The sequence below is a fragment of the Megalops cyprinoides genome, chromosome 3 (assembly GCF_013368585.1).
Source record: "Megalops cyprinoides isolate fMegCyp1 chromosome 3, fMegCyp1.pri, whole genome shotgun sequence".
NCBI lineage: Eukaryota > Metazoa > Chordata > Actinopteri > Elopiformes > Megalopidae > Megalops > Megalops cyprinoides.
The window spans coordinates 6,587,107-6,611,964 of NC_050585.1; the positions used below are offsets into that span (position 1 = coordinate 6,587,107).

Here is a 24,858-nt window from a genome sequence, read left to right on the forward strand (position 1 = left end):
AGAAAGAGGAGAAGAGAAAAGAGGAACTGAACACGCCCTCCAAGATCGTGATCAGCTTATGGCGTCCAGATGCTGGAACGCGGCCAGAAACAACCTTTTTTGATCATCGCAAGAAGGACACAGTATGCACCAATGGGGCCTTTGGTGCTCCAGGCAGAAGTTTGCCCATCAGTGCAGATCTGGACTCAGATTCCCTAACCACATTTCAAATCTTAGCCATTAAGAGCTGAACAGCAAAACTGGTCCTAGACCAGTGCTTAGGGGGGCAACTTCTGCCCGTGGCGCCTTTCTGTCATTAAGCTTCGTTGCCTCGAACAGCAGGGACAGTACAGAGGAACGGGGCAGTAATGAGCAGAGCCGGTCGGGCCTTTCCCCCTCGCTCAGAGAGAGCAGGCCACCACTCAGCCTCCCACAGAGAGGGGAAGCAGTACAGGAAATTAACTGGATATCATTTTCACAGTCCTCTGTATGTCGGGCCGCTCTTACCCAGCTTGAAGCAGCCAGGACTCGGCCCTCTGTCGCAGCGTTTGGCTCCAGAGGCTCTGATCGCTCTCTGAAAACCTCACACTTCCACCGCATATATATTATTTATATGGTTTATTAATGACCATATATAGTAAATACAGTGCATTGTAATGGGGGCACACAGGAGTACAACACACCACTTCTGGGAAATCACAGAATTTCTTTGCCTTTTTTTTTTTTTTCCAGATTTTTATGTCGAAAAAGGTAAAAGCCTCGAAAAGGTAGGAGGGGGCGGGGGGAGAACCGGGAGCTGAAAAAGCTTGACGTGTTTTGAAAATGACAGCGTCAGAAAAGCAGGCGAGTCAGGGTTTCCAAACAAAGCCCTACGAATGAGCGCACACACACACACACACACACGCACGCACATGCACATGCACGTCTATGTCCCACCAGCACCACCTCAGCACAGTTACACCACAGAGCACCAGTCTGGCTCCCTTTCCCCCCCTTCTCGAAAATTGCGCGTTTAGTGCCTCAGATTTCGTTACCATCTGGTGTGATATCGCAGAATGTGCACCAACCTGCAGGAGCTGCTTGTAAGTCACTCGTCACCATGTCTGCAGTGCCATGCGTCCAGCAGGTCACGTGGGACAGCAACAGCCCACCTGGGCTCAAATCAAGCAAAGAGCTTCCAATCGGCAAAAATACATTTCATTCACCACTTTCACAACATGGAACAACTGCTTGAGTTGTGGTGTTCTTTAAAAACAAGGAATGATCATCATTTTTCAGGCCATCCCTTCGGACAAATACATTTTGCACCACAACTACTAACAACCGATTACTTGCTGTTACTGTGCTGGCATAGCATAGGGCGGGATAATATGTTCGCTAACTGCTGGTTAGCAGGAGAGTGTTTATCCTTCCACAGCCCATTTCACTAAACATATCGTCGGGTCCATTCCAGAGAGCAGTCTGAAAAGTTTGGCTCTCGGCCCGCGAGGCTTGTGTGTGTAAAGGGGAAAATAAATTTTCACTCTACCTACATTTCCAGCGTTTCTGAGAAAGAAAGAAACCTCGTCTACAGACAGATAGAAAACAAGAGCGAGCGGAGGAGGAGGGGGAGGAGGAGCCCCTGACGTCATCGGCTCGGGGTTGCTGGGGTGATCCCCGGGTTCATCACCGCGGAGCACCGCTTTGTTTTTCCGTCAAACCCCTTCCCCCCTCCGCGCACATGAGGGACACCCCTTCATTCCTCGCCCGTGTGTCATTTCTCCGAAAAGGGACTTACTCAGTGAGAGGATGAGTAAGAATGCCCTCCACCCACCACCCCCTCCCCGTACCCCCCCCCCCCTCCCCTGTGCCTGCAAGCTTAGACACCCTGAGCTCTGCAAAAAACATCTGGGGCCACATCCCCGTTACCCTGCTGCAGGGGATTGCTTTGCCCCTTCCCGATATGGCCTGCCGGACCCCCAAGGCCCGAAATTGTCCAGAACCCGGATCGTTCAGCAATGCAGGATTGAAACTGCTGTGTGATACTGCTGCTCCTGCATGTGTGAAGCCAGTGAGACGCATAACAGTTCTGTGAAAGTTCTTGGAAGCCGATTCTTGAGAAGGGTGTGCGGGGATGGAGCTCGATTCGGGCGGCTCCTCAAAGCCCACATCCTGTCTGAGGTGGGGCGCCGTGTCCTGTGAAATGGCAGGGCGCTTGTTGTTACTGTCGCTTCTGAAAGGCAGATGCCACCTGTCCATCTCATTCCCCACAATGCCGTGTGCGGGATTTAGAAACGGCGCAGACTGAATTTGACAGGAGGGACTCTAATCCTAGTTCCTGTCTCTTTTCCAACAAAGCGCAATCATTTCACTGCTATTTTAGTCTAGCGGTTACCAAATTTCATTGAGTGGAAAGCTTCACAGAGACAACATAAATACCCAAGCACTATCGCTGCAGTCTTCCCAAGTCACTTCAGAAGCACTTTATTTAAGGTAGTCATTTTCAAATAGCTGAAAATACTAAAAACCTGAGACCTGACATCAACTGAGATTTAACGTTAAGTCACATTATAAACAAGGCTTAAATGAGAAGATCTTTCATGGCTAGTTCATAAGAAATTAGTTATGAGAGGACGATATCTGTAGCCATTATTGTTCAACTCTGTGTAGAGAAAGACAAAAGGTGTGTCTGAATTATACCTATATAAGGACAAGGGACACCATCTTTAATAAAAGCTACTGCAACTTTTTGTTAGTGCAGCAGCCATCATGAGGATATCCTGCTAGGGGGGGATATCCTTTAAGGAATGGTTTACTGTTGCCTTCAGGTCACCCTTCGTTAATACGTGTGGCTTCCTGTCGAATCGCACCGGTGCCCTGTCTATTAAAAGACTATCTTCATTACGTTGAACGGGAGAGTCCCTCGTCCCCTGTGCCGACTGAGACCAGCTGCCACTTTTCATGCTCCCACACCTCCAAGCCTCTGGACACACCCCTGAGCCCCTGCCATTGGTCAGCGAGTGACCAGCCTTCTGCAAACGCATCTGTGCTGGTGTCCCGGAGGAGGCAGGAGATGAGTCCCTCTCAGGGGGTGGGGGGGAGGGGGGGTGGAGGGGGTGGGGCAGGATGCTGGCCAAAGCTGGACTGAGGCCAGCAGAGGTAGGAGGCCGGCGATCGCTCCAGGCAGGGGCTTTTATTCCTGCACAGGCCCCAGAACCCAACCCCAACCCCCCGCTCCCCTCCACCCTCGACCCCAGCCCCCCGCCCCGGCTTCAGGAAGCCACACAGACGTGTACCCCAACAGAGGGGCCGATCCCATTAGCGGGGGAGCAGCGGGGCAGCGGCGGTGGACAGCGCGACCAGGCCGCTTCCTGTCACCGGCTTGTTTGTCCGCTCAGGATAAGATCTCGGGACGCACGGGCTGGCTGTGTGAAAGCAGGGCCAGGCTGCTCCATTGCAGCACACACAGGGAGGAGCCGGGCCGCTGGCACAAACGCTGGGTGCAAACGACTGCCTGCCACGGGAGTTAACTACAGGTCAGATCAATCCGCAAACCATTTAATGGCAACGACTGGCTTTAGAGCAACTGTCAAAATCTTCACAGGCTTACGACATATACACAGAGAATTACTCTTTTAAGAAGAAAAATACCCCTCATGCAAAAAATGTGCACTTATACAAGGATCCACAGTTGAGACAGTCACACTGCACAGAGGCGGGAATGAGAACTTAATCACTTTTTGAAATTATTGGTTTTTTAAAATCTCTTTTTTCAATTGGTTTAAAAGGTTTCTGCATATTCAGGCAGAACGAATGCTGAAAGCTGCCACCCCCCCCCGCCCCCCCCCCGCTGAGCAGCACTTAGTCTCTCTGGCTTCTGCGTCACCGTCTCACTTGACTAATGTTTACCCAGCCTGTCGCTTCACTGCAAGTTATTGCGGGTAATCCACTGTCAGATCTCGGGATTTGGCGAGGAAACGCATGAGAGTAAACTCATTAGAGGCGCGTTCAAAAGGCAGGTGAGGGCGGAAGCACGTTCGCAAAAAAAAAAAAAAAATCCCCCAAGCCCGAAATTCCCCCTGGGAATGAGGGCACTTCCTGATAACTCCGTTCTTCCTTCTCTGTGGACAAAGAGCGTTTTTCGCCATGCCGCACATTTCACAAGGTGAAAAGCCCATTCATGCCGGATGAATAATTAATTCCTTCCCAGATCAATTGGACTGGAAAGAGTGCAGCCGTCAGTCTGAGTGCAGCTACAGTACAGTGTGTTCGCACAAATACAGATGGGGAAAAAAACACAGCTCTATGATTGCTGCGATTCTCGAGCTGATAAACCCTCCACAGTAAATGTCACGTTCGCACAGGAAATGTGACCCCCTTCCACACTTTGGTCACAGGGAAATCAGATGGCGGTTAGTCAAACTGATTGCTTGGCGGACTTGTTTTGGTGCGTCCACACAGCGTGCGCATTTAGCTGTTTGCCGCGTTTTCGCCCGCTCGGTGATCAAAGGCCGAGGCCCGCGGCTGGCCCGGCAGTCGGCTCTCGAAGCTCTGGCGTTCGGCGGTCCTGTGTTTCTAATGGGCAAGGGAAAATGCCAGGAAATGTCACAATCGCCCTGCCGACAGAGCACTGTATCGCAGGAAAGCACAGGGCGGGAGGGCGGGCGGGGGAGGACCCGCACCACAATGACCTTTTTAACGAATCTGGGCTTTGCAAGCTTTTCTTTTCCCTTCAGTAAAACACAGAGCATCACTATCAAACTTCCACAAGCCAGGAAAAGTGGAATCATTAACAGAGCCGAACATGGAATTTTTCATTTTTACCCGAGTTTGAGAACGTATTAACATGGCACGTTTGACGAGCCAGGAGCACATTGGCCCCCTTTACTCCTCACACTGAACGTAAACTACAACACCCAGCCAGTCACAACGACAGGTTCCTTTTGTTGCTGCTGTTGTTGTTGTTGAGGGTTTTTTCTACCGCATTCTGCTTCCTGGCAAAAAGGCTGCAATCTAAATCCAGCTGATTGTGGAGCAATCGCGTTATGAAGCTGCCCAGGGCACAGCCGTCAGGCAAGCAATAAAACACATTTAGGGTGCGGTGGCGGCTGAAATCCTCTCAGAGGCTCTCAGCTCTGGCAAGCGGAGAGGCGGTCTACACCCCGCTTCAGAGAGAGAAAGAGAAAGAGAGAGAGAGAGAGAAGGAGAGGGGGAGGTCAGTGCACTGACATGGCACTATCGCACGAGGTTGAGATGTTCCGCGACATTTCGGCGGCATCATCGAAACGCGCAGCTGGTGTGCGGCCAGCTGACAAAAACCCTTGAAAGCTGGGCAAAAAAAAAAATGGGGAGGGAAAGCACAGGCCGAGGAAGTCCGCAGACACCTGCACAAGTCTTGCCACTGCTCTGTTAAACGCATCGGCCGCTGCCGCAGGGGGTGCGGGGGTGGGGGAGAACGATGCTCGCCACCCCGTCTGCCGGAGTCTCCCACTTCCGAGAAGCCCCTGCAGATCGATACGGTGCCGGTAGGGAGGCCGGACGCTGGAAGATCTACGCTCGCCGCTCGTCAAAGTGAGTGACGGGCCTGTGCCCCGCCCCCCCCCCAGCCTGCCGTCTCGTGCCAAACACTTTGAGCCCGGATCAAAAGCACTGGGAGACAACTCCCAAGCCCACGCGTCAGGTTTTAATTAAAAAAAAAAAAAAAAGCTCAGTGGAAAGTTCAGGAGATTAATTACTCTAATTAAGGCCAAACTTATTACAGGAAAACTGCAGGAAGTCTCCATCCACCGCACCCCCAACCTCCAACCACCCCCAAACCTTAAAAGAATAAAGCGGTTAATGAGCAAATGAAATTAGCCAGCTTCTATCTTTAATGCACATTCTCAGTGTACAGAGGCCCACAGCTCCTAGCTGGAGAGCCGAACTTCGGGGTCAGCGCACAATTAAGCAAGCTGCGCGTTCCAGATAGCTCAGGAGAGACTGAGGAAGTCTGGCCTGAGGGCAGCGCAGCCTCCATATGCGCACGCCGTCGCAGAGACTGACGTCTGTCTGGGTCTGACAGCCTGTCGCTCAGAGCGACACCCTCGTCGCGCTCTTTGGACGGGCTTCCCACGCGGGCCAGCTATCCCGGGCAGCCTGAGGCCCAGTTTTCGCACCGCGATGATGGCCGCGGCCGGCTCCTGAATGCGGATCTTGCAACAAGCATCGCGCGGGGACGAACACAAACAGAAGCTTCACGAGTATTAAAACCACAGGGTTCGTAAGCTTTACAGTTCTCAAAGGGTGAAAAGCACGTGGGCTGCCTCTGAGTGCTGCATAAAGGCATAAAACAACAAGATGTTTGAAATTTGCACCATAAACATATTGCGTATGCGCTGAGAGAGTCCAACTACATGAGAAAGAATAAATAAAACCAGCAAAAAAAAAAAAGACAAAAAAACAATGTTTGCAATCATGGGCCAGAGGTGCCGGGAAGGGCTTAGAAATATTGAGTCATTAATATGCAAAGCTTCACTCTCAGACGGCACAGCTGTGCAGGCGGTGAACGGGAACACTCATCTTAATTTCTCCCCCCACCCTGTCACAGGACCCTACAACATTGTTTTTCCATATGAGTCTTACCGTGTGGCAACGACTCAGCATTAAGGACCTTAAATGCATCTGGCTTTGAGCTGTTTGTTCACAGCCTGTCTGAGTTCATTTATTTTTCAAAGGCAGTGGAAGAAGGCCAGGCTCAGATGGCCAGACCGGTGGGGGGTTGAGGGTGGTGGCGGGGGGGGGGACAAACACAGGCGGATGGAGCCGCTCACATCACAATTAATCAAGCAGATCGCTCAGACTCCCAGAGGACCTCGGCCACAAAGAGACAACACCCCTCACCCTCACACCGATGGGACACCCCCTAAAACCCCCACGCGTGGACCCCTGCCACTTTCATTGTTTGCTCACAAGCAGAAGTTGGGGGGGGGGGGGGGGGGGGGGGATAAAATCAAGTAGTCAGGCCATCTCCTCTTAATGCACATCTGTCACTGTGAATTACACCGGCGGCAGGCCTCGGAGGCTGGACCTGAAGCTCTGTGCGGCCGATACAAGAAGGAGATTAGAACAAAGAGCTTCTCAGGCCGGCGTTCCTGACACGCCTCGGGTCCTGGGCACGCCCCCCCCCCCCGTGCCCACTCCAGCGTTCCGGCTCCAAGGCCCCCAAGGCCGCAGGACGAGAGCACGGGGCCCTCCACCCGGGCCTCTCGGGTTGCGAAAACAAAAAGTTCGGATGGGTGCGGAAACCGAGTGCCGCCCACGCGAGGGGACGAATTTAACAAAAAAAACCCCAAAGCGCCACACAAAGAACTGATGAAAAAGAGAAAGAGAGAATGCACAGCAAAAACAGAGAGAGAGAGAGAGAGAGAGATGTTAAGAGAGGAGACCAGATGTTACTGACATTTAAGACTTCCAGCAGACACACAAAAAAACCTTCACCAAAAAAGCCATTCATTAAAAAGAAAAAATGTATCTGGGCCGGCACGTGTGACATGAACAGCGTCTGGAGTGAGGGCTGCAGACACTTCTCTCCTGCACTCAGCCTACCGATGACATCAGCGCAGACGGACACCCTTTGGGGAAAGGGCAAAGGAAGGGCTGGGGGGGGTCGGTGGTGGTAGGGGAAAGGGGGGGGGGGGTTAATGGGAGCGACACTGGGGGGCTGCGGCCCTCTCAGCTGGGGCGCGGGGCGTCACAGCCCCCCGGAGAGCGGCAGATCTGAAAGCCCTTCCAGCCGGGCCCTTTGTGAGGTGATAATTAAAGAGGATGAATGCAAAAAGGAAACACATGAACAGGATGTCGCCTTCTTTCTTTCTTTCTTTCTCTCTGTTTTTTTTCTCCCTCCCCCATCCTTCTTTTTCTTGCACTTCTCCTCCCCATTGCATTCTGACGCTGGTGAGGGGGGAAAAAAAATCGCTGCCAAAAGAGCAAAAGTTTGAATTATTTCCGCGGCACGCTCCTGGCCTTCGTTTTAACTCAGAGTTTAATTTGTCTGATCCGAGCGCCGCTCTCTGGTCCCCTTTACAACGGCGCACCCGGTGGTTTCTCCGAAAGTCCAGAGCGGAGCTTGCCCTCCCCTCCCGCGGGGGGCCATAAATCGTCACTTGTTGCGTCTCCCTGCAGGCCAGGGATTCCTGAAACATACATGGTTCTGATTACGGCCTGAAAGAGAACTGGAACAGAACAGACCATGCACCACACCACCTCCACACCGGAAACAACGCCAGCGCCCGTGCCGAGCACCGAAAACACCCGCCTCGACACCATCTCCCCGCACCCTCTCACGAAGTTTCCCTTTTGTTATCTGCGCAACTTCAACCGACACCAGAGAGGCCGAGTGGTCTGTCTGCGCCCAGCTTTTGCGCAGGTACGGCGGTAATTAAAACGCAAGCTCTGCAGTACAAGCTCACAGGGCCCCGGTGATTAAAAGCAGACTGCGGCCGGCTAATTGCACGCGTTTCTTTCAGCGCAACCCAGACCTCATTAATCAAAGCACTGTGATACAAATTGGACAAGAATTTTTTTTTTTTTGAGATAAATAAAAACATCCACTGAGAGAACTAATGACTAACACCGCCGCAAAGGAAGTCAGAGTTCACCCTCTGTTTGCCAACACCGGCTCGAATGTTACAAGCAGTGCAGCGTGAACTGAAAATATTACGGTCGCAGTCTGAGTGCAACGGTCCCTGGAAGACTAACATCTGCCCGCTTGGTTAAGGGAGGCTGAGCGGTCAGCAGAATCCAGGGCGCAGAGCGGAGTAAAGCGGCTTTATTTCGCCACTGCAGATGGCGCGTTGGACCGGCCGGGCCCGCGGCAGCTGCAGAGGGAGCGGAGGAGGGAGAGCGGGCTCTGCGATTGAGTCCCGTTTGGCACACGGGCCCTCGGAGGCGGGGAGGAGGCTGCCCCTCCGCCCCTGTGATACGCGCGGCCCTTTCATCCCGAGAAAGGGTGCAATTACACCCGAGGTTTTTGTCAGCAAATAATTCAAACGAGAGGCAGCTAATCCTGATGCCTGGTCCAGAAAAGCAAGGTGGCAATGAAGGCATCTCTCAAATTTCCATTCTGCTGGACAGGGACACACCGACAGCGGCTTCCTGCCGTCCCTAGCAACGTATTGCAGTGATGCAAGCAAGCAGCTGGTGAAGAGCAAACTCTTCTCCACGGTGAGAGAACAGAGGCCAAACACCAGAGCAACACCGGAACTACAGCTTCACAGCCAAGCCCCTCTCTCCCAGCCGTGAGCGGCGGGCCCAGATTACGCCTTTCCCATCATAGCGTCAACGTTTCCAGCAGACCTACAGATAATGTCCATGCATGTGCTTTTCCTGCTCCACTCAAGCCTTGCTGATACGGAGGACTGCGTCATTTCCTGTGCGAAACCCCAGAGACAAAGGGCGAAGAAATGCTACGCTTAATGTATGCAGGGCCTAAACGCTACACCCGCAGTCGTAATACATCTTAGACTTGTGTTTCTGTTTGCAGTGCCATTACTGCGTTTTTCTGGTTTACTGAGGAGCGTTTTGCAGGGGCGGGGGGGGACAGGTACACATACATATCGCTGTTTACCCAGAGCAGATGGCAGCATGCTCTAAACAAAGGCGTAGCAGATCCGTCGCACGCTACAACCCAAAAATACCTCCACTGAGAGATTCTGCGTCTCGCGCTTGCCTGAGCGTGGGTCAGCGCGCGAGCCTCGGTGCAGCGGAGTCTATCACCGCAGCCTGCGCAAGCGTCCGGTCACACCCGTCTCCGGGAGACCTCAGAGCGCGCGCTCCACTGACCGAGCCTCACTCTCGCACCTTTCACTTCTCCTTGAGGGCCTTTGTCTCTCTCTCTCTCTCTCTCCAAATAGAGCACGGGCTGCCACGCATGCACCTGCAAATAGCGAGCAGATCCTCTGTCACAGCGCTCCAGCTCCTACAGATCTGCTCAGGTGGCTAACGCTACTTCTTATATAATGCTTATTTATATGATTTATTTACCATTTTTTACTGAAAAAGGCCGTCCCCTGGTGATTAGTCATTTCCCCAGCCCAAACGGCGGATGGGTTACATCATGTTTGCCCGAGTGAGGCAAGAACGTGGGCCTTTCTGCACCCTCCAAGCGCACACCTCAGCAGCTCCCGCCACCTACACGCTTTTATTTACGCGAGCGTCCCGGCGCTAACAAACGCGCTCCGCTGTTTCCGCTTTCGTTTAAAAATCGCGGGGAAAAAAAAGGAGGGGAGACCGAACGCGAGCGGACAGGGTGTCCTTCAGTTACGAGCAGATGAGACAAAAACACGGCTTGATTTGGGGGGGGGGGGGGGGTTACAGAGCAGTGCGTGCAGGTGGAATGCAAAACAGAGCTTAAACGGCGCTTCCACTTTTGTTTGCTCTGGGAAGACCCTCCCTGCTCCCCCCCCCACGGGTCTGCCTTTCTCTCTTAACACCCGTCCCTTTATTCCTCAGAGGAGGTCCTCAAAGTCACAGAAAAAACACACAAAGGGTGTGCAGGGAAGTCTATTGGGAGACCTACTGAGGTGTGTGTGCATGCGCGTGCGTGTGTGTGTGTGTGTGTGTGTGTGCGTGTGTGTGTGCGCGCGTGTGTAGGCAGAAACACTCAATAGAAGAAAACCAATAACAGGAGGAGAAACACTTGCAGGCTGAAAAGGGAGCAGGAAACTCATTAAATCCGCTGTGCCTTCATTCAGCAGATCACACAGCCCTCACAAGCGAATATAATATTTCATTAGCGTATGGCAGGAGGCAGAAAAACTGAGTAAAAGCGATCGATCCCTTTCCGCTTCTATTCTGCCAGTATTTTACACATGCGTCTGTAAAAAAAAAAAAAAAAAAAGGCTCAAAGGGCACTTTTTTCATGAGGATGAATGACGGTTGGCTGCCGTGCACCTGCGCGGAGCTCCTGCCCCGCTCTCGCCCCGGAGCCATCTGCGTGGCCCCTAACGGGCGGGTACCCGCCGCGGCAGCTGTGACAGCCGGCATCAAGAGCGGGGGCCTCAAAAGATGGGCCACGAGCGAGACCTCCCTCCCCCTCCCCGTTCACCGACTGCCAACTTCCCAGAGCGCACCCCAAATCGCTCCGTCGCTCTCTCTCCCACGAGCCCGCACCTCATCTGCATTCAGTGTGCCCATCCTGCCGATTCAGCTCCCTGTCTGAGGCGCCCTTTATGTCCCCCTGTTAATGCCCGTGCTAATCGCCAGTAATGCATTTGGAGCGCCCGCGCTCAAAAAAAGAAACCCTCCTCCTGCCTCCTGAACCAACCGAATAATTACTGAAAGTAGGGAGGTGGACCCCGCTAGCTCTGTCACCTCCACGCTCTCCAGCGGTTCAACAAAAGCAAATATTTGACTTCCCCCTTCTTTCCGTCGCGGGTGCATGTTTATTTTATACATAAAAAGATGGTTTATTTTCATTTCTCACCTCTTCTGACCGATGCGCTTATCACACAAAGCTACTGAACAGTCTGACTTCGCCTCCCACTCTGAAATGTGACTCGAACCCCATTTAAAACCTACAGTGCCTCAGACAGCATCATTAGCTTCGCAAACACGTTATCCTTCGGCGATGCAGATAAAAGGCTTTTAGCTTAGAAAGAGGGGTAAAAGAGACACAAACGATTTTTCTGTTGCACCATTTTTAATCCAATCCTGGCTTTAGAGTGAGTGTAATTACATAAATCTGGCCTCTGGACCTGTACTCTTTCCTTAATTAGCCCTAGGTATGATTAATTAAGATCACAGCTACTGCTGGCAGCCCTCCAGAATACACACACGGAGAGCTTCAGTCTGTAAAGCTCTCGGTCACTTTTGCAGGATACCCATGGGAAAGTGAAGCCATTGTCTCAACCTCAATCTCTCTCTGTATGCAGCTGAAAGTGCAAATGCATCCATCTGATGAGATGAGACAGTTAGCACACAAACAAAGACACCCCCCACACCACCACTACCCCATTTGCTTACCTCATTAATTGAGGCTAGCTTCATGATGTCTTTGGAAGTCCCCTAAATGTGCTTATGTGTTGTTACCCAAAAACAGTAAAAACATGAGGGGAAAAAATGCACCCTGCCCACAACTCTCTAAATGTATAGTGTCATTTCGGACGGTATGTCGAGGTAAAGGACAAATTAAATGACCGGGCCGATGGCAACTGTCATTCACTCACGTGTTAGGCCTGGCCTCTAAAGATGTGATGACACATATGTATGATACTTCTACATAGACACACATTGTAGGTATTCATTACAAACCAAAAACATTTGTTCAAACATCTGGAAGTAATGAGAAATGTATGAGTTCTAAAAAAAAAAAACCTTATGCAATTCTTTCAGTCCAAGGACCAGAAATATGTATTTTTAAATCTATGACTTCAGAGTAACCAGATAAATACTACTGATGGCATGCAAGACTACTAGCAGCATACAATAAGACTGAACTCTAAGCACCATTAAAATCTCATTACACTGAACACACTTACAATTTATGTTTTTGGGTCCATGACAGTATGTGGCTGTGAATGCCACACTCAGTCTACAAAAATGAACGAGGAAGGAAAGCTCGTCACTTTTAATTTCGAGCTTTGCACACCAAACGTCCGCAAAGAAATCAACTGCTGCTAGAAGCCAAGCCATTTTTTTTCGTGGGGAGCCTTCAAGATGAATGAAATATCCAAAAGAGAGCACTTCATAATACTTAAGTTTGAATTTCTGGCCTTTGGCAAAGGTTACCCGTATCATTTTGAATCTGCTCATGCACCATGAATAAAATAAAACGAACCTTCCTCAAAACAACTTTCACAGTTCATATCTGGAGAGCCCGTGGTTATGAGCCGGACCCCCACGACTTAATTTACAATTTGCAGCCCACCATTTCAGCCTGTGACAGTTTAACATCACCCGGAAGACAAGCCATTCGCCACAGCTAACGCTAAAGGGATGTGGACTGTGGACTGTGTCCATTGGTCACGTATACTCACGTGAAGGGGTGGGGGGGTGGGATTGAGAAAGCACATGTGGAGACAGTTTCAAGCATCTCACAGTGTGCGTGAGCGCGTGTATGTGCGTGGGGGAGGGGGGGGGGCGTCTGGCAGGCAGGAGGCCAGTTTGACGTGAAGGCTCAGGGCAGCTCCACTGCACTGTGACTGAACCCACCGCCTCATGCTTCGCCTTCCTCCGAGCGACAAGTTCACTTCGTTCCCCGAGTGGGACGTGCCTGCCCCCTCAGGTGACAGGGAGGATCAGCCTCTCTGGTGTACGGCGGGGGTGACACGCCGGACATCGCGGGCTGTCAGTCGGGACCTCTGACTGCCGCATCGCGGCTCGCGGGCACGGCGGCACAGCAGGACGAGCTGCTCGTGATGCATCCTGAGGTCGTTTACCTCGCTTTCACCTGACACCCTCATCCCAGACCTCTGTCAGAAGGGAATGCAGTACACAAAGGCCTCTACAGCGCTCCACAAACACAATCTGCCATACATGCATGCAAGCCACTACAAAGCAAATGTCCCTTGTCTTTCTTCCTTCATTCCCCACAGAAAGCCAGGAAACAGACTTTGACAACAGGACATACGGATGGAAAAAAGCTAACTGTCCTTTCCCACAAAAGGAAACCTAATTGGTTTGAACTCTTACTCTTCTTCCTGACAAAAAGAAGTTAAAAAGTCAGTCACGGATAAAAGGGTCCACATCTGGAGCCTGTTAAAGCTTATTAGAGCCCATCTCCAATAGGGACGCTGCAATAACCTTAATCAGGGCCATGCACTGCACCCCGGGCCTCATGCTTCCCAAAGGTCGAGACCTATGTAGTGAACAAGAGAGAAGGTCAAAGAGAACTTCCTCTCCCGGGGCTCCGGGAGTCCATTCCTCCCAGACCCATTCTGGCCGACCCAAAGACATGTAGAGGAGAGAGCATTCTCATCTCCAAACTGGCAGTGGATTCTGGCTCCCCGAGTTAGATAGGGAAGCTCCAACACTCCAGGCAATCTCGGCTGCCTTCTTCCAGTAAAGGTCTAGCCTGACATCAGATAGAGGAAGGCAGGCGTCGAGGTCAGATGTAGGTTTGAAATGTGATTGCTGCGAGATCTCAAAAGACACCACAGACATCAGTGAGGGGTCAGAGGCCTGTCACAAAAATGCCCCCACCCTCCCGGCACAACGCTCAAGGCTGAACAATCTCTGACTGAAATGAAAAGGCGACTCTGGAATTAGAATGACAGCCATGGTCACATGTGACAATCATCTCACAAGACACCTGCTACCATTCACTCCTAAGATCCCCCCACCCAAAGAGCATCAATATTCTCAACAATCAGTCAGTGCTTTTACAAAATTAAATGACTGGTTTTAGTGTTGTTCAGCTCTATTAGCATATGACACCTCTCATATCACACAGAAGAATCATGTTGGGGAACAAAACACACAGCAAGACTCAGCTTTTCCAAAGCTGTCAAGAGGCATAAAACAGTTTCTCAGTTTCATAGATACTTGCTCATCGCCACCAGACCCACGACTGACTACGCAAGCGAGGGTTGCGCAGGTCTATAATACAAGTGAGAGGAACGCGAGTGCCGCCTGCCCGAGAAGAGCGAGGAGCGGGGCAACACGACCGCGGAACACGCGGCTAGACCCCTACCTGTCCTGCGACTGCTCCTCGTACATCCTCTCCTTGCCCTCCTTAAAGAGGCGGATCGCCCGCTTGGACTTCTTCATCAGGCTGTCGATGTAGATCTTGAAGTACTCGTTCTCGCTGAGCTGCGTCAGTCTCTGGTTCTCCTCGTACTTGCACAGTATCAGCCGCAGGTGCTGGTAGGTGTCCGGCAGGATGTCCAGGATGTAAGGCGGGCTGTTCTTCAGCTGCAGCCGCGGGTTCTGACACAGTCTCACCTGCAAACAGCGAGGGGACGAGGTTCGTGAACGAACAGGCGGAGATCCAGCTGCAGCGAACTCATCCCACACTGCCACGCACGGGCATTCGCTGGTAAGCACTACATCGTAGTCCTTCTGAAAAGGAATCCTCGTCAAATAAGGGAGCTAACACCTTTAGCGTGGTGCACACAGTGACACGACGATCACGCTGGAAGTTGTTTTCCTCAAATTTGCACACCATTTTCTTCTCATATACTGTAGAACTAAGTCTAAGTCACTGTGTTTACATGACAAATGCCGACTTGCCGACTTCTATACAAATAGCCCAGGAACGTTTAACAACAACAAAAAAAAAAACGTTTAAGTATTATTTCACAGTGGGAGAGTAACCCTGCTATGACATTGCAGCCTTAGCATCGCCATCTAATTACGGCAGTCTCCAGGACTACAACCAGACGCAGGCTGCTGATCAAAGCTTCCAGGAAAGGGCACGGGAGAGGAATATATCAACGCCACCGCTTTCCTCTGAATCTGTCATTTTTCGTTAAAGCACAATCTGTGCCATTACACGAAGCAAGCAAGGAACAAGACGGGACGGGAAAGAAAGATGCTTTAAATCAGCTGAATTATTTTTAGTCAGCTCGCTGCTATTCACAAATATTTCTTATTTACTAAACTTTAAAGAATGTGAGGAATAATATGCCCTCCTCACCCCCCCCCCCCCTTCCCCAAAAAACCTCACAGCATGGAAATCTGATGCTATAATTTTCAGTAGTAATGGAAAAGCAAGTTGCGTCATCATTTGAGGAAAAAAAGTGCTTGAACTTTGGAAGCAGCTAGCCTCAGACCATAATAAGCTAACGTCGGCTGGAAAATGTGAGGCGCAGAATGCATTTATGACATTTATTTACAGATTGTCTAGAATCACTAAATAGTTTTGACTGTACTGCTCAAACAGATGGCGAAATTCAAAACATACCACTTTATCCATGAGTTTCCACGTCTTTTCCACCGTTCGGCGGTCGGCGGCGGCTTGCTTCGGTGGTCCGACTGCATCCTGGATAGCGTCAATGATGCCTAAAATCCGGCCTTTTCTTGGGTTGGGTCCGCGACCTCCCGGGTTTCGTCCACTGAGTGCAGTTGCCATTTTCTATACACTTAAAAAATATAAACAACCTCTTTTAAACGACTGGTAGCTCGCATTGTGTGTAAAGTAGCCTACCACCAACAGAGCGACAGTGTAGCCATGAACCATCGCCAGGATGCTTAAATGGTGTAAGAAGGTTGCATTTACACATGCGATACCGGCTACAAGTACACCCTAGATAAACATGTCAGATAAAGTTTAAAAACTAGAAGCAGTGAACGAAAGAGATAAACATTTAGAAGAAAACTGAAGTTCCTCCCACAGCGCTTGAGCTGTCATTCCGGATCCCACTTTTGATTGTAAGCTATATAATGATACAAACGATAATCAAAACCACTGAAACGGTCTATAAATCAATGCAAGCATACAAGAGAATACGTTTCATTTAAAAAGCAGCTGGGCGACTCGTGGTGTTTGCAAAAGTGTTTAGTCCTTCTAAGCTCCTGAGGAAAATTAACCAGCTACAGAACATCCATACATGAGAAAATAAGTAGCCTAATCCTCGTTAGCTAGCTAGCTAAACTCCGATACAAAGCAGGCGATCCCTTAGTTGTAGCCTTTCCTTAAAGTTCTCCGATTTAGACTGCAATGAAGCATTTTTTTTCCGCCAGCACACACTTTGACAATCCAGACTTACTGCGGCAAAACAAGGTAGCTAGCTAGCAGCTGAAGCAGGGAATGGCAATAGAGTATCCCTTAGTTGTCGCTCACTCCAACAAAATAAAAAAGGCAAAAAAGCGACCAAACAATTCAAAAACAGTGGAAACTATTACAGCTTCACTTTCTCTGGCAATCGCTACCGAGCGTTAATCCGTGGCTTTTCCGAAGTCACATCGTATGTTTAAGTATTATTTTTCTTCCTTCGCGTATGTGACTGTTGACGCTACGTGGTTAAAAATCAGACAGCTATTGAAGCCTTTGGCAACCGACAGCAAAAGCAAGCGTCTCACTCACTCCCTACCTCGCCAGCAGCGAAAATGGGAGGAGGAGCAGAGGGGGTGGCCAGGATGAAGCAATCGCTTTCAAGTAACCTATCAAAAGACACAATCTCGCAGAGGGCTGGATAACAAACGTGATATAACCCGCTTATCGCCAATTATAATGAAGAATGGGCAGTGAGAGCGACCATGACTGCAATATTAATGGCCAATGACGTATCAAGTATTGTTTTGAGGGTTGTACTTTTAAAAAATATGCAAATAACAGATTTCCTCCCTAGATCTCTTATGGAAACGAACGAGTTGTTTACTTCTACTCAGACCACGTGGAAAGTACAGTGACAACAGCTGACAAAATGTGTATGACAGGTACCTCAAAGCACGTCTGGTATGGGTTTTAAAAACTGCGCTTTTTATTGAAGTATGGGAGTAAAATGATTAAAAATGACAAACTACTTGACACATTTTTGCTGACGAATTGCGTTATGTTGAATCAATTTAGCACGAACTATATGAATGCTACTAATCTACGAGATGGGGAGGGCGAAGCACCTAGTTCTCAGGGCAAGGCAGTTGTTGCATCGGGAATAGAATGGGCACACCTGGCGTGCGGAATGCAGAGCAGATGAGACGTGGCTGTGAAGGGGAGATTATATTTAGCTGTGCGGTATCTACTTGTGTTGTGCCTCCTTGTGCTGACTCCTCACCTTCAACTTTAAACGCAGCGTCATTCTGCATTCTGGAGGTTTGAGTAGAACTACAGCAACTATGTGTGGATCTGTGGCAGTTGTTGGGCTTTGAAGGGTGGTGAACGAATTTGATGAGGGATTGGGGGCACATACGTGTAAAGAACTGGAACAAGAACAATTAAAGCTTGTACCAAGTCTTTCTTGGGACAAGTACACATTCATTGCTGAGAAAATGCTATCTTAGACCATGAAAACACATTAGTGCTGAAATGCGGAGGTTAACAACCAAGGAAAAGTCTATAATCTTCCTTGACAACAGGAAAAAAATGAAATAAATAAGGGCAGTATAACCTAGATTTCTTTAAAATTCATTTTATAAAGACAAACTTCTTTTAGTTAAAGAAAGGAACTGAAATGTTCCCTCTTCTCTTATGTGATCATTCTTCAGGGTTGGACCATTTTATTATTATTATTACCTGTTCACATCTTGAAATTTCAAAGGAAACCTTGGCTTTTTCCTTTCTGAAAGCTAGGCTCACCCATGGAGTTCATTGTGATGTGTCAAAACTAACACATTCCATAGCTGAATGCTTTGTGATGGAAGATCTAATATTCACACTCTCTTCTCACAAGGAGTTGCATAAATAACTGTTTCTTTGTTATGCTAGAAATGTCTTTTGGGCTGAAAACCAACTGCAGACTATAGTAGTTACTATCAGAAAGGCTTGTAATGATGCCATATGTTAACATCGCTTTGATACTGGACCTTGGCTTGTTATGCTATACTGTTTCCAGAGGACACATTTAGCAGTGTGCTTATTTATTCCGTCTTTCATTTCCTGTCCCTTCATTCTCGCAGTATACCGGAGGAGAAAAATGAGTCATTCAGTATGAACACAGATCTGTGAATCTTTTTTTCTGCTGTTCAACAGGCAGATTTCCCTCACTCTGTTCAGCTACGAAGACCAGTCTGTTTAGAAATCTGAAATCCGATGCAAGGCGCTTTCTGGGGGCCTTCGAACATGCACGACACTCATAATGAAAATCAGGCAGCCTGGAGCTTTGACCGCAAGGTCATCCGATACGGGATCTCACTTATTAAAGCAGAGGGCCCAGGGTCCCGCTGAAATGACATGGCACCACACAGAGGGAAACCAGATCCAGGCCTCTCGTGGACAGAGCTTTCATCTACAGGAGGAGCAAGGGAGCAATAATCACAGAGGCGTCACCTCCCCTCCAAAACTGCTAGAGTTCGTACGGGGCAACAAAGGTATAACTCTTTAACCAGCATGCCTATAATGAGTGTGTCAAAGTCTGTGCCTTATGTAACCTGAGGTGAACTCTTTTCCCTCACAATGCACCCATCCCAATTCAAAACACATCCACGCGCATCTCAGAATAATACAACTGCATTCAAAATTATGTAAAAAGCAGCAAAAAAGGAGAATATGCCTCCTTGTAACAATGATCAAATATCTCTGCTGTTTTGACGGTTATCTAAACAGTTACCCTCTGCATATTTTCGTTACTCTGTGTAATGTTTAGATAGCTTCCACTAACAACAGACTGTCAAAGATACTCTGATTATTAGCACATGGAGAAAACTGCAGGGGGTGGGGATGGAGGGCCTTTGTAATCTAGCATTCCAGCACAGAAGCTTTGCTGGGTAAATTGTATGCCTTCCACACCAGCAGATGACTTTCACAGATCTTTTAAAATACAGTTAGTTAGTAGTTAGTTGTAGTTAGTGGTGTCTTATAGTCTGCCCCCACTGTCTCTGCCCCGCTCCTTTTTTTCCCTTCTGTGCATTCACCCAACTTGGTGTAATTTCTGTTTAGATACTTGCCGAATTCTACCCCACCAGAGTAGGGATCCAATGGTTCTGTTGTGCAACAGTGGCAGCCATCATAAATGGATCTGGTTTGTGAGACGTGTAACAGGGCCAGTGAAATAATCTACAGGAGGTCTGATGAACTAAATTTCTGATGCACAATTTTGACATAGACGTGGCAGAACCTGTGAAGGCCAGGAATGCACGCATTACCCTTCTTGTGAAACAGATTTCAGTGAAGCAAACCTCAGTCTCATTTCCTGCCTCTATCCCACAGTTGTCCCTCATTCAGGGGATCCATTTGCCGCTAGCTCAGGACAGGCTGTCTGGGGAGGTAAAAGGGATCTTCAAGCTCTAGCTTTTTTTTGTGTTGGTCACCTGAAGCTGTAATATTGAATTTGGACAGGCCTCCAGTCAGAAGCATCCACTGAGCCAGGTGATAGAGTCTGAGAGGACTTTTTCTCAGAGAATAGCCTTCCACTTTTTGCCTACTGTCTCTATAAAGGCAATGTACCTTCTGTTTAAAGTTGTGTGGGTGGTGGCTGCTGTGAAGCACTGATCATCTTGACGTACATGGATGTGCATTTGGTTGTTACTCATCAATCTAGGACTTTGTTATATAAACCAGACAGACAAAATGTAGTCAGTCAGTCAGTCAGTCAGTTAGAATTAAACAAAAATGAAGCCCATCACTGCTGCATGTGGAGAGCCACTGTGGGCTGGCAGGTTGCTGAGTAATACAATTGAGACCCACGTAACAAAGAATTTATGCCCTTTCAAACCCTCTCAGTCATTTTTGTTCAGTTTTTTTACTTGTAGAAAACAGCAGTTCCTTTTCCCACAGTAAGGAAATGCTGCAACGGGTCTGGGAGAGGGGTCTGAGAAGAGGGCTGAGTTCTGAGGCCGTTATTGTGCAGAGCCAGGAAGCGCTCCAGACCTCACTTACAGACGCCCTGAGATTAGTCAGTAACGCAGAGTGTGGGAGATGGGGAATGGCCGAGCCAACACAGACAATGGGGGGACTGAGGAAGGGGAGCGGCTTGTAATTCAGCTCATCTCCCTGGACTTGCACTGCGCTCCTGTAGGCAGGAATGCGGCAGCCCGTCTGGGGAGAGGCAGCAGTGGGTGCGTAGCTTCGCAAACCCCGTCCCGCCCTCTCTGGGCCGAGGGCAACAGTTTTTCCTCCTCTTCCTGGCCTTTCAATGGTTTGCCTGTGACCGGATGTTCACTGGTTGGCCACAATGGCTCTCCGGTTAGTATTAGTGAAGGACTGTTCTGTAGCTATACAGCTGCCAGAACTCAGCAACTCTCAGTGTGTGTATATGTATGTGTGTGTATATGAGTGTGTATGTATTTGTGTGTGTGTACTGCCCACTGTATAGTAAACAAAGGCTCGGGATAACAAACAAAAACATCCGGCAGGAGAGCTCAGGCCACGCTGATAAGGCATGGGAGCTGCGTGTATGTCCGCAGTGGCCTTACTGACAATAGAATGTCCTGAGAGCCAAGCTGACATCCACATTATGAATAATGCCCTCTCAAAATGCAATGACATGCCCGTCTCATGCCCAGAAATTGTGCTTTGCAGCGAATCACTCAGTGCAGAGGCAGCCTCAAGATTTTTGAATGGCCCATTTTCTCCGATATTTTTCTCTCTTTCATTTCTGTCCTGTTGTGACTTGCGTCTGTGACCTGTGTCCTTCCACACAATGTGAATAATGTCCTCTAAAGAGGCCGTGGAACCACTGTGTATGCCTCAGAGTGATGTAAAGATTTATGTAAGGGATGAAGTGTTCTGGAGAATTTGTGCTAGTTTGGTCAAAGGCAGGCTGGCTGAGGGGAAATGATGCTGTGGCTCTAAAAACGTCACTGGCAGAGCAGAACTGTGGCTAGAATGAAAGCTGGGTCCTCAGGGCTTCAGCACAGGGCCACTCCCACCACACCCCGAGGGACCGCCCACAGACTGGCATCACACAGCTTTAATTACAGTGCTCTAAATTACAGCTCAGGGTAACCTTTTGGAGCACTCTCAAGGGCACCTCGGATCGTTCTCAGCAAAACATAAACATATAAAGCGTAAACCAAGGGGAAGCGTTTGGTTTGGGCCTGTGTTAAGTAATTGTCAGTCACATTTGTAAAGGCCATACACATCTGCATCTACAAGGGGACCTTCATTCCAGTCAGATATGCTGAATTATAGCAGTGAGCTGAGGCACTGCCATTTTTTTCTAGAGACTAACAGTACAATAGTTGGCCTTGAAAACGGCTAAAACACAAAGCAGTCAGAACAACAATCTGTGCTCCACAGCAGATCCACAATGTGAAGAACCTCACAGGGAGACAAAAGAGAATCTTGTCACTGGCTCATCCTTTAAAAAGCCTGCATGCGTGACACTGTGACCCTAAGTAGCCCTGTGGCCACATTTGGTTATTTAATTCCCATCTTTCCATTGGTGACACTCCTCGGCTCTCCTTTATGAATGGAGGGATTCACTGAGATTTCCACAGGAAGGAAACTTGCGGTGACGTCGGCGGGGGCCGTAGGCCGTGGGCCGGGTCTGACATCAGCGTGCTTTCATATCCCAGCATCCCTGACTCACGGGCGCAAGCACCGGGAGGAATTCGGAAAAGTCAGGAAACGGCATACGCGTAGCAGAGGGCTGGCCGGGCCAATGAAAGCCTTAAAAGGAAGCAGGCCGCGCTCCTAAACATAGCTGTGAGCTCCTCTGTTGTGAAACACGACACCTTCAGAGAACAAGAGGCAGTCCTCTTCAGGAAAGGGGGCTGCCATAACAGTTGTTTCATTTTTTTTTTTTTTAAAGATACACATCATGAGAGAGGTCTCAAAAATGCAAGAACAGATGAGAAGGCGGTCTTGACATACAGTAAATGAGGCAAAGTCAACCACCAGCTATGATGATAAACAAATTATGCAGGAAATGGAAACCTTTATTTCTGCTGATGTGGGGGTAATGATGAATAAGTACCAGGCAGCAGATAATTACCACATTTCAGTCTGACAGAAAAGAAGAGCTTTTCTCACAGTGAGGGGGGATTAGCTGCTTGTCTCTTTTGATAGAATGCAAATTTCTTTTATAATAATTAGTCCCTTTCGGTTATCACTTTTTGAAGCATAGTAAGTGACATCTTTATTTAAAAAAATGAAAGAACTGACTAAGATTTCACAGGTCCATGATTCATTGTAGAAGAAAAACGTTATTCACATGTCATTGCTATTTTTAAATAATTCCGATGTGTATTCAGTCAAAAAAACCACATGCACATTCGCACACATATTGTTTATTACGCACCCCTTTCTAGTTTCTATTAATGCTGAAATTAAGACCCTGTTCACACCTGGTATCAACATGCGTCTTGGGTGATCCGATCACAAGTGAACAGCTCAAAATACGGCTGTTCACACCTGCCATTAAAATGCATCCCCACATGCGTCTCTAGTGACCACTTGTGATCGATCTCACTTCCCCGCTATATATGCAAATAAACACGAACATCATGTCCGTTTGCAAATGTAAGTTTTTGCATCATTTAAAGGTCTGCTTGAAAGAATCTTGTTGTGACTGTCACTATGAAATAATGCGTGCTGTATCTGTAAATGAAAACCTAGTTGACTAGCAAGCTACATTCCGTTCACTAAAATTAAATATCCTTAACTCAGCTGCAGCTGATCTTTTGTTAAATTCTGTTTATCTTTGGAAAAAACAAACGCTAGATTAAAACATTTTGAACTTCACCGTATTTGTCTGGCACCTTGCCAGTACGGTTGAATTAAATATTCTAAGCAACATGTTTCCAAAGTTTATTACGTTATTCACTGCAGTGAAAATGTTTCATAATGTAGTTTAATATCAAAGGGGGTTTGATGGTTTGCTAGTGTTGTGAATACATCTATGAATTACTTTTCTAAAACCGAAGCGCTCTTGTTATGGAAGAACGGACATTCTAAAACGCTTAACGTGAAATGGCTTAACGTGGTTTAATGTTCCAAAACAGCGATGAATGTGGACGCTTTTTTGATAGGAGATAGTGTTTATGACATATGAGATGTCAGACAAATTTGGTGATCATTGATCGCTGTTTTGGGACATTAAGCCACATTAAAGCTTTTTCCTTATAATGGGCGTCAATGGAGAGGAAGGCGTAGTGAGATAACGACCATACTCCTACGATTTCAGCTTTGATTTTTTGACAGGAGGAAGTGTTTCTGACAAGAGGTGTCGGAGAGAAATTTGGTGATCATTGATCGCAGTTTTGATACATTAAGCCACCTTAAGCGTTTTAGAATGTCCCCTTGATATTCTTGATATCGTAAATCTTTACTCCCACAGTAGTCTACTAACATTTATTTGTAGAGCTACAACACTTCACGTATTATTCATAATACCATTTTCCATGTAATATATTGCATTACACCTTTGGGGCTTGGAAGCATTTGACGTAGCTTGCGAACTCCAGTTGTTGTTGCCTGGTGTCTGTAAAACCCTTTCGCTCGTAAGATATTTTTCATGCTACGTAGCGCACATGGTTCGTTATGTTTGCATTAGCGTTATTAAGCTTCTCATAGTTTTCAGTTAGCATTATGCTATATTTTAAACGTTAAATCTCTGTAACCTCAAAGCTAAAATTAGCTAGAATTTTTCCAATCTCGTGTTCTAATCGCACCGGTTTTAGCTTATGCGCTAAACAGCTAATCACACTGGTGTGAACGAGTGGACGAATGAGTACGTACTTCCGCTATGCAGAGGACGTCAGTTGAGTAGGGGGGTCTTTCAATGTGGCCCAGGACGCATTTGCGTTCACACTGCTAAAAGAATGTGGCCGTATGCGGCCCAGACCACGTTTGAATGTGGTCTGAAAGATCGGATCTTGGTGCGTTATCCTGTACTTAACGCTGTCCATTTGTGATCGGATCACCAAAGACGCATGTTAATACCAGGTGTGAACAGGGCCGAAGACATTGTAACCAGATGTTAATTGTACATTTGTGTTTCCTTTCAATGAATAAAATGTACCTACTTATCATGCGCCTTCACTGCTGAGGTCACTTTAGCACCCCTTTCATTTGGAGCACACATACTGAAGAAGATTGTACAGGAACCCAACAAAAATCATCAACACACAGCAAATGTTGGGTCTGATATTTTTGAAACATGTCCAGATCTTTGAGTCCACATCACCTCCTTATCACCATTAACATACAGTATATTCATATGTATTTCATATATTTCTGTTTTTTTCAATATTTTGTTAATGTAAATTATGATAGTTATGATAGTATAGTATATAGTATTATGATAGTAAAGCATGATAGTGGCTCTAAGTTCTAAACAAACTGTAATTTCCTTCTCTCATCCATAAAGCTACTGATATCTA

General features: G+C 48.1%; 1 protein-coding gene across 1 annotated transcript in view; it reads right to left on the minus strand.

Moving 5' to 3' along the window:
* cblb (Cbl proto-oncogene B, E3 ubiquitin protein ligase) overlaps positions 1–16,913 on the minus strand; it is a 69,027-nt gene extending 52,114 nt beyond the window's left edge. Inside the window, exons 1-3 of the mRNA XM_036524760.1 lie at positions 16,644–16,913; positions 15,839–16,016; positions 14,627–14,877 (exon numbers count right to left, since the gene is read on the minus strand). Coding sequence (XP_036380653.1) covers positions 14,627–14,877; positions 15,839–16,006 — 419 coding nt within the window. The 5' untranslated portion in view covers positions 16,007–16,016; positions 16,644–16,913. The remainder of the gene's footprint in view (positions 1–14,626; positions 14,878–15,838; positions 16,017–16,643) is intronic.
* Between the last annotated feature and the right edge of the window lie 7,945 nt (positions 16,914–24,858).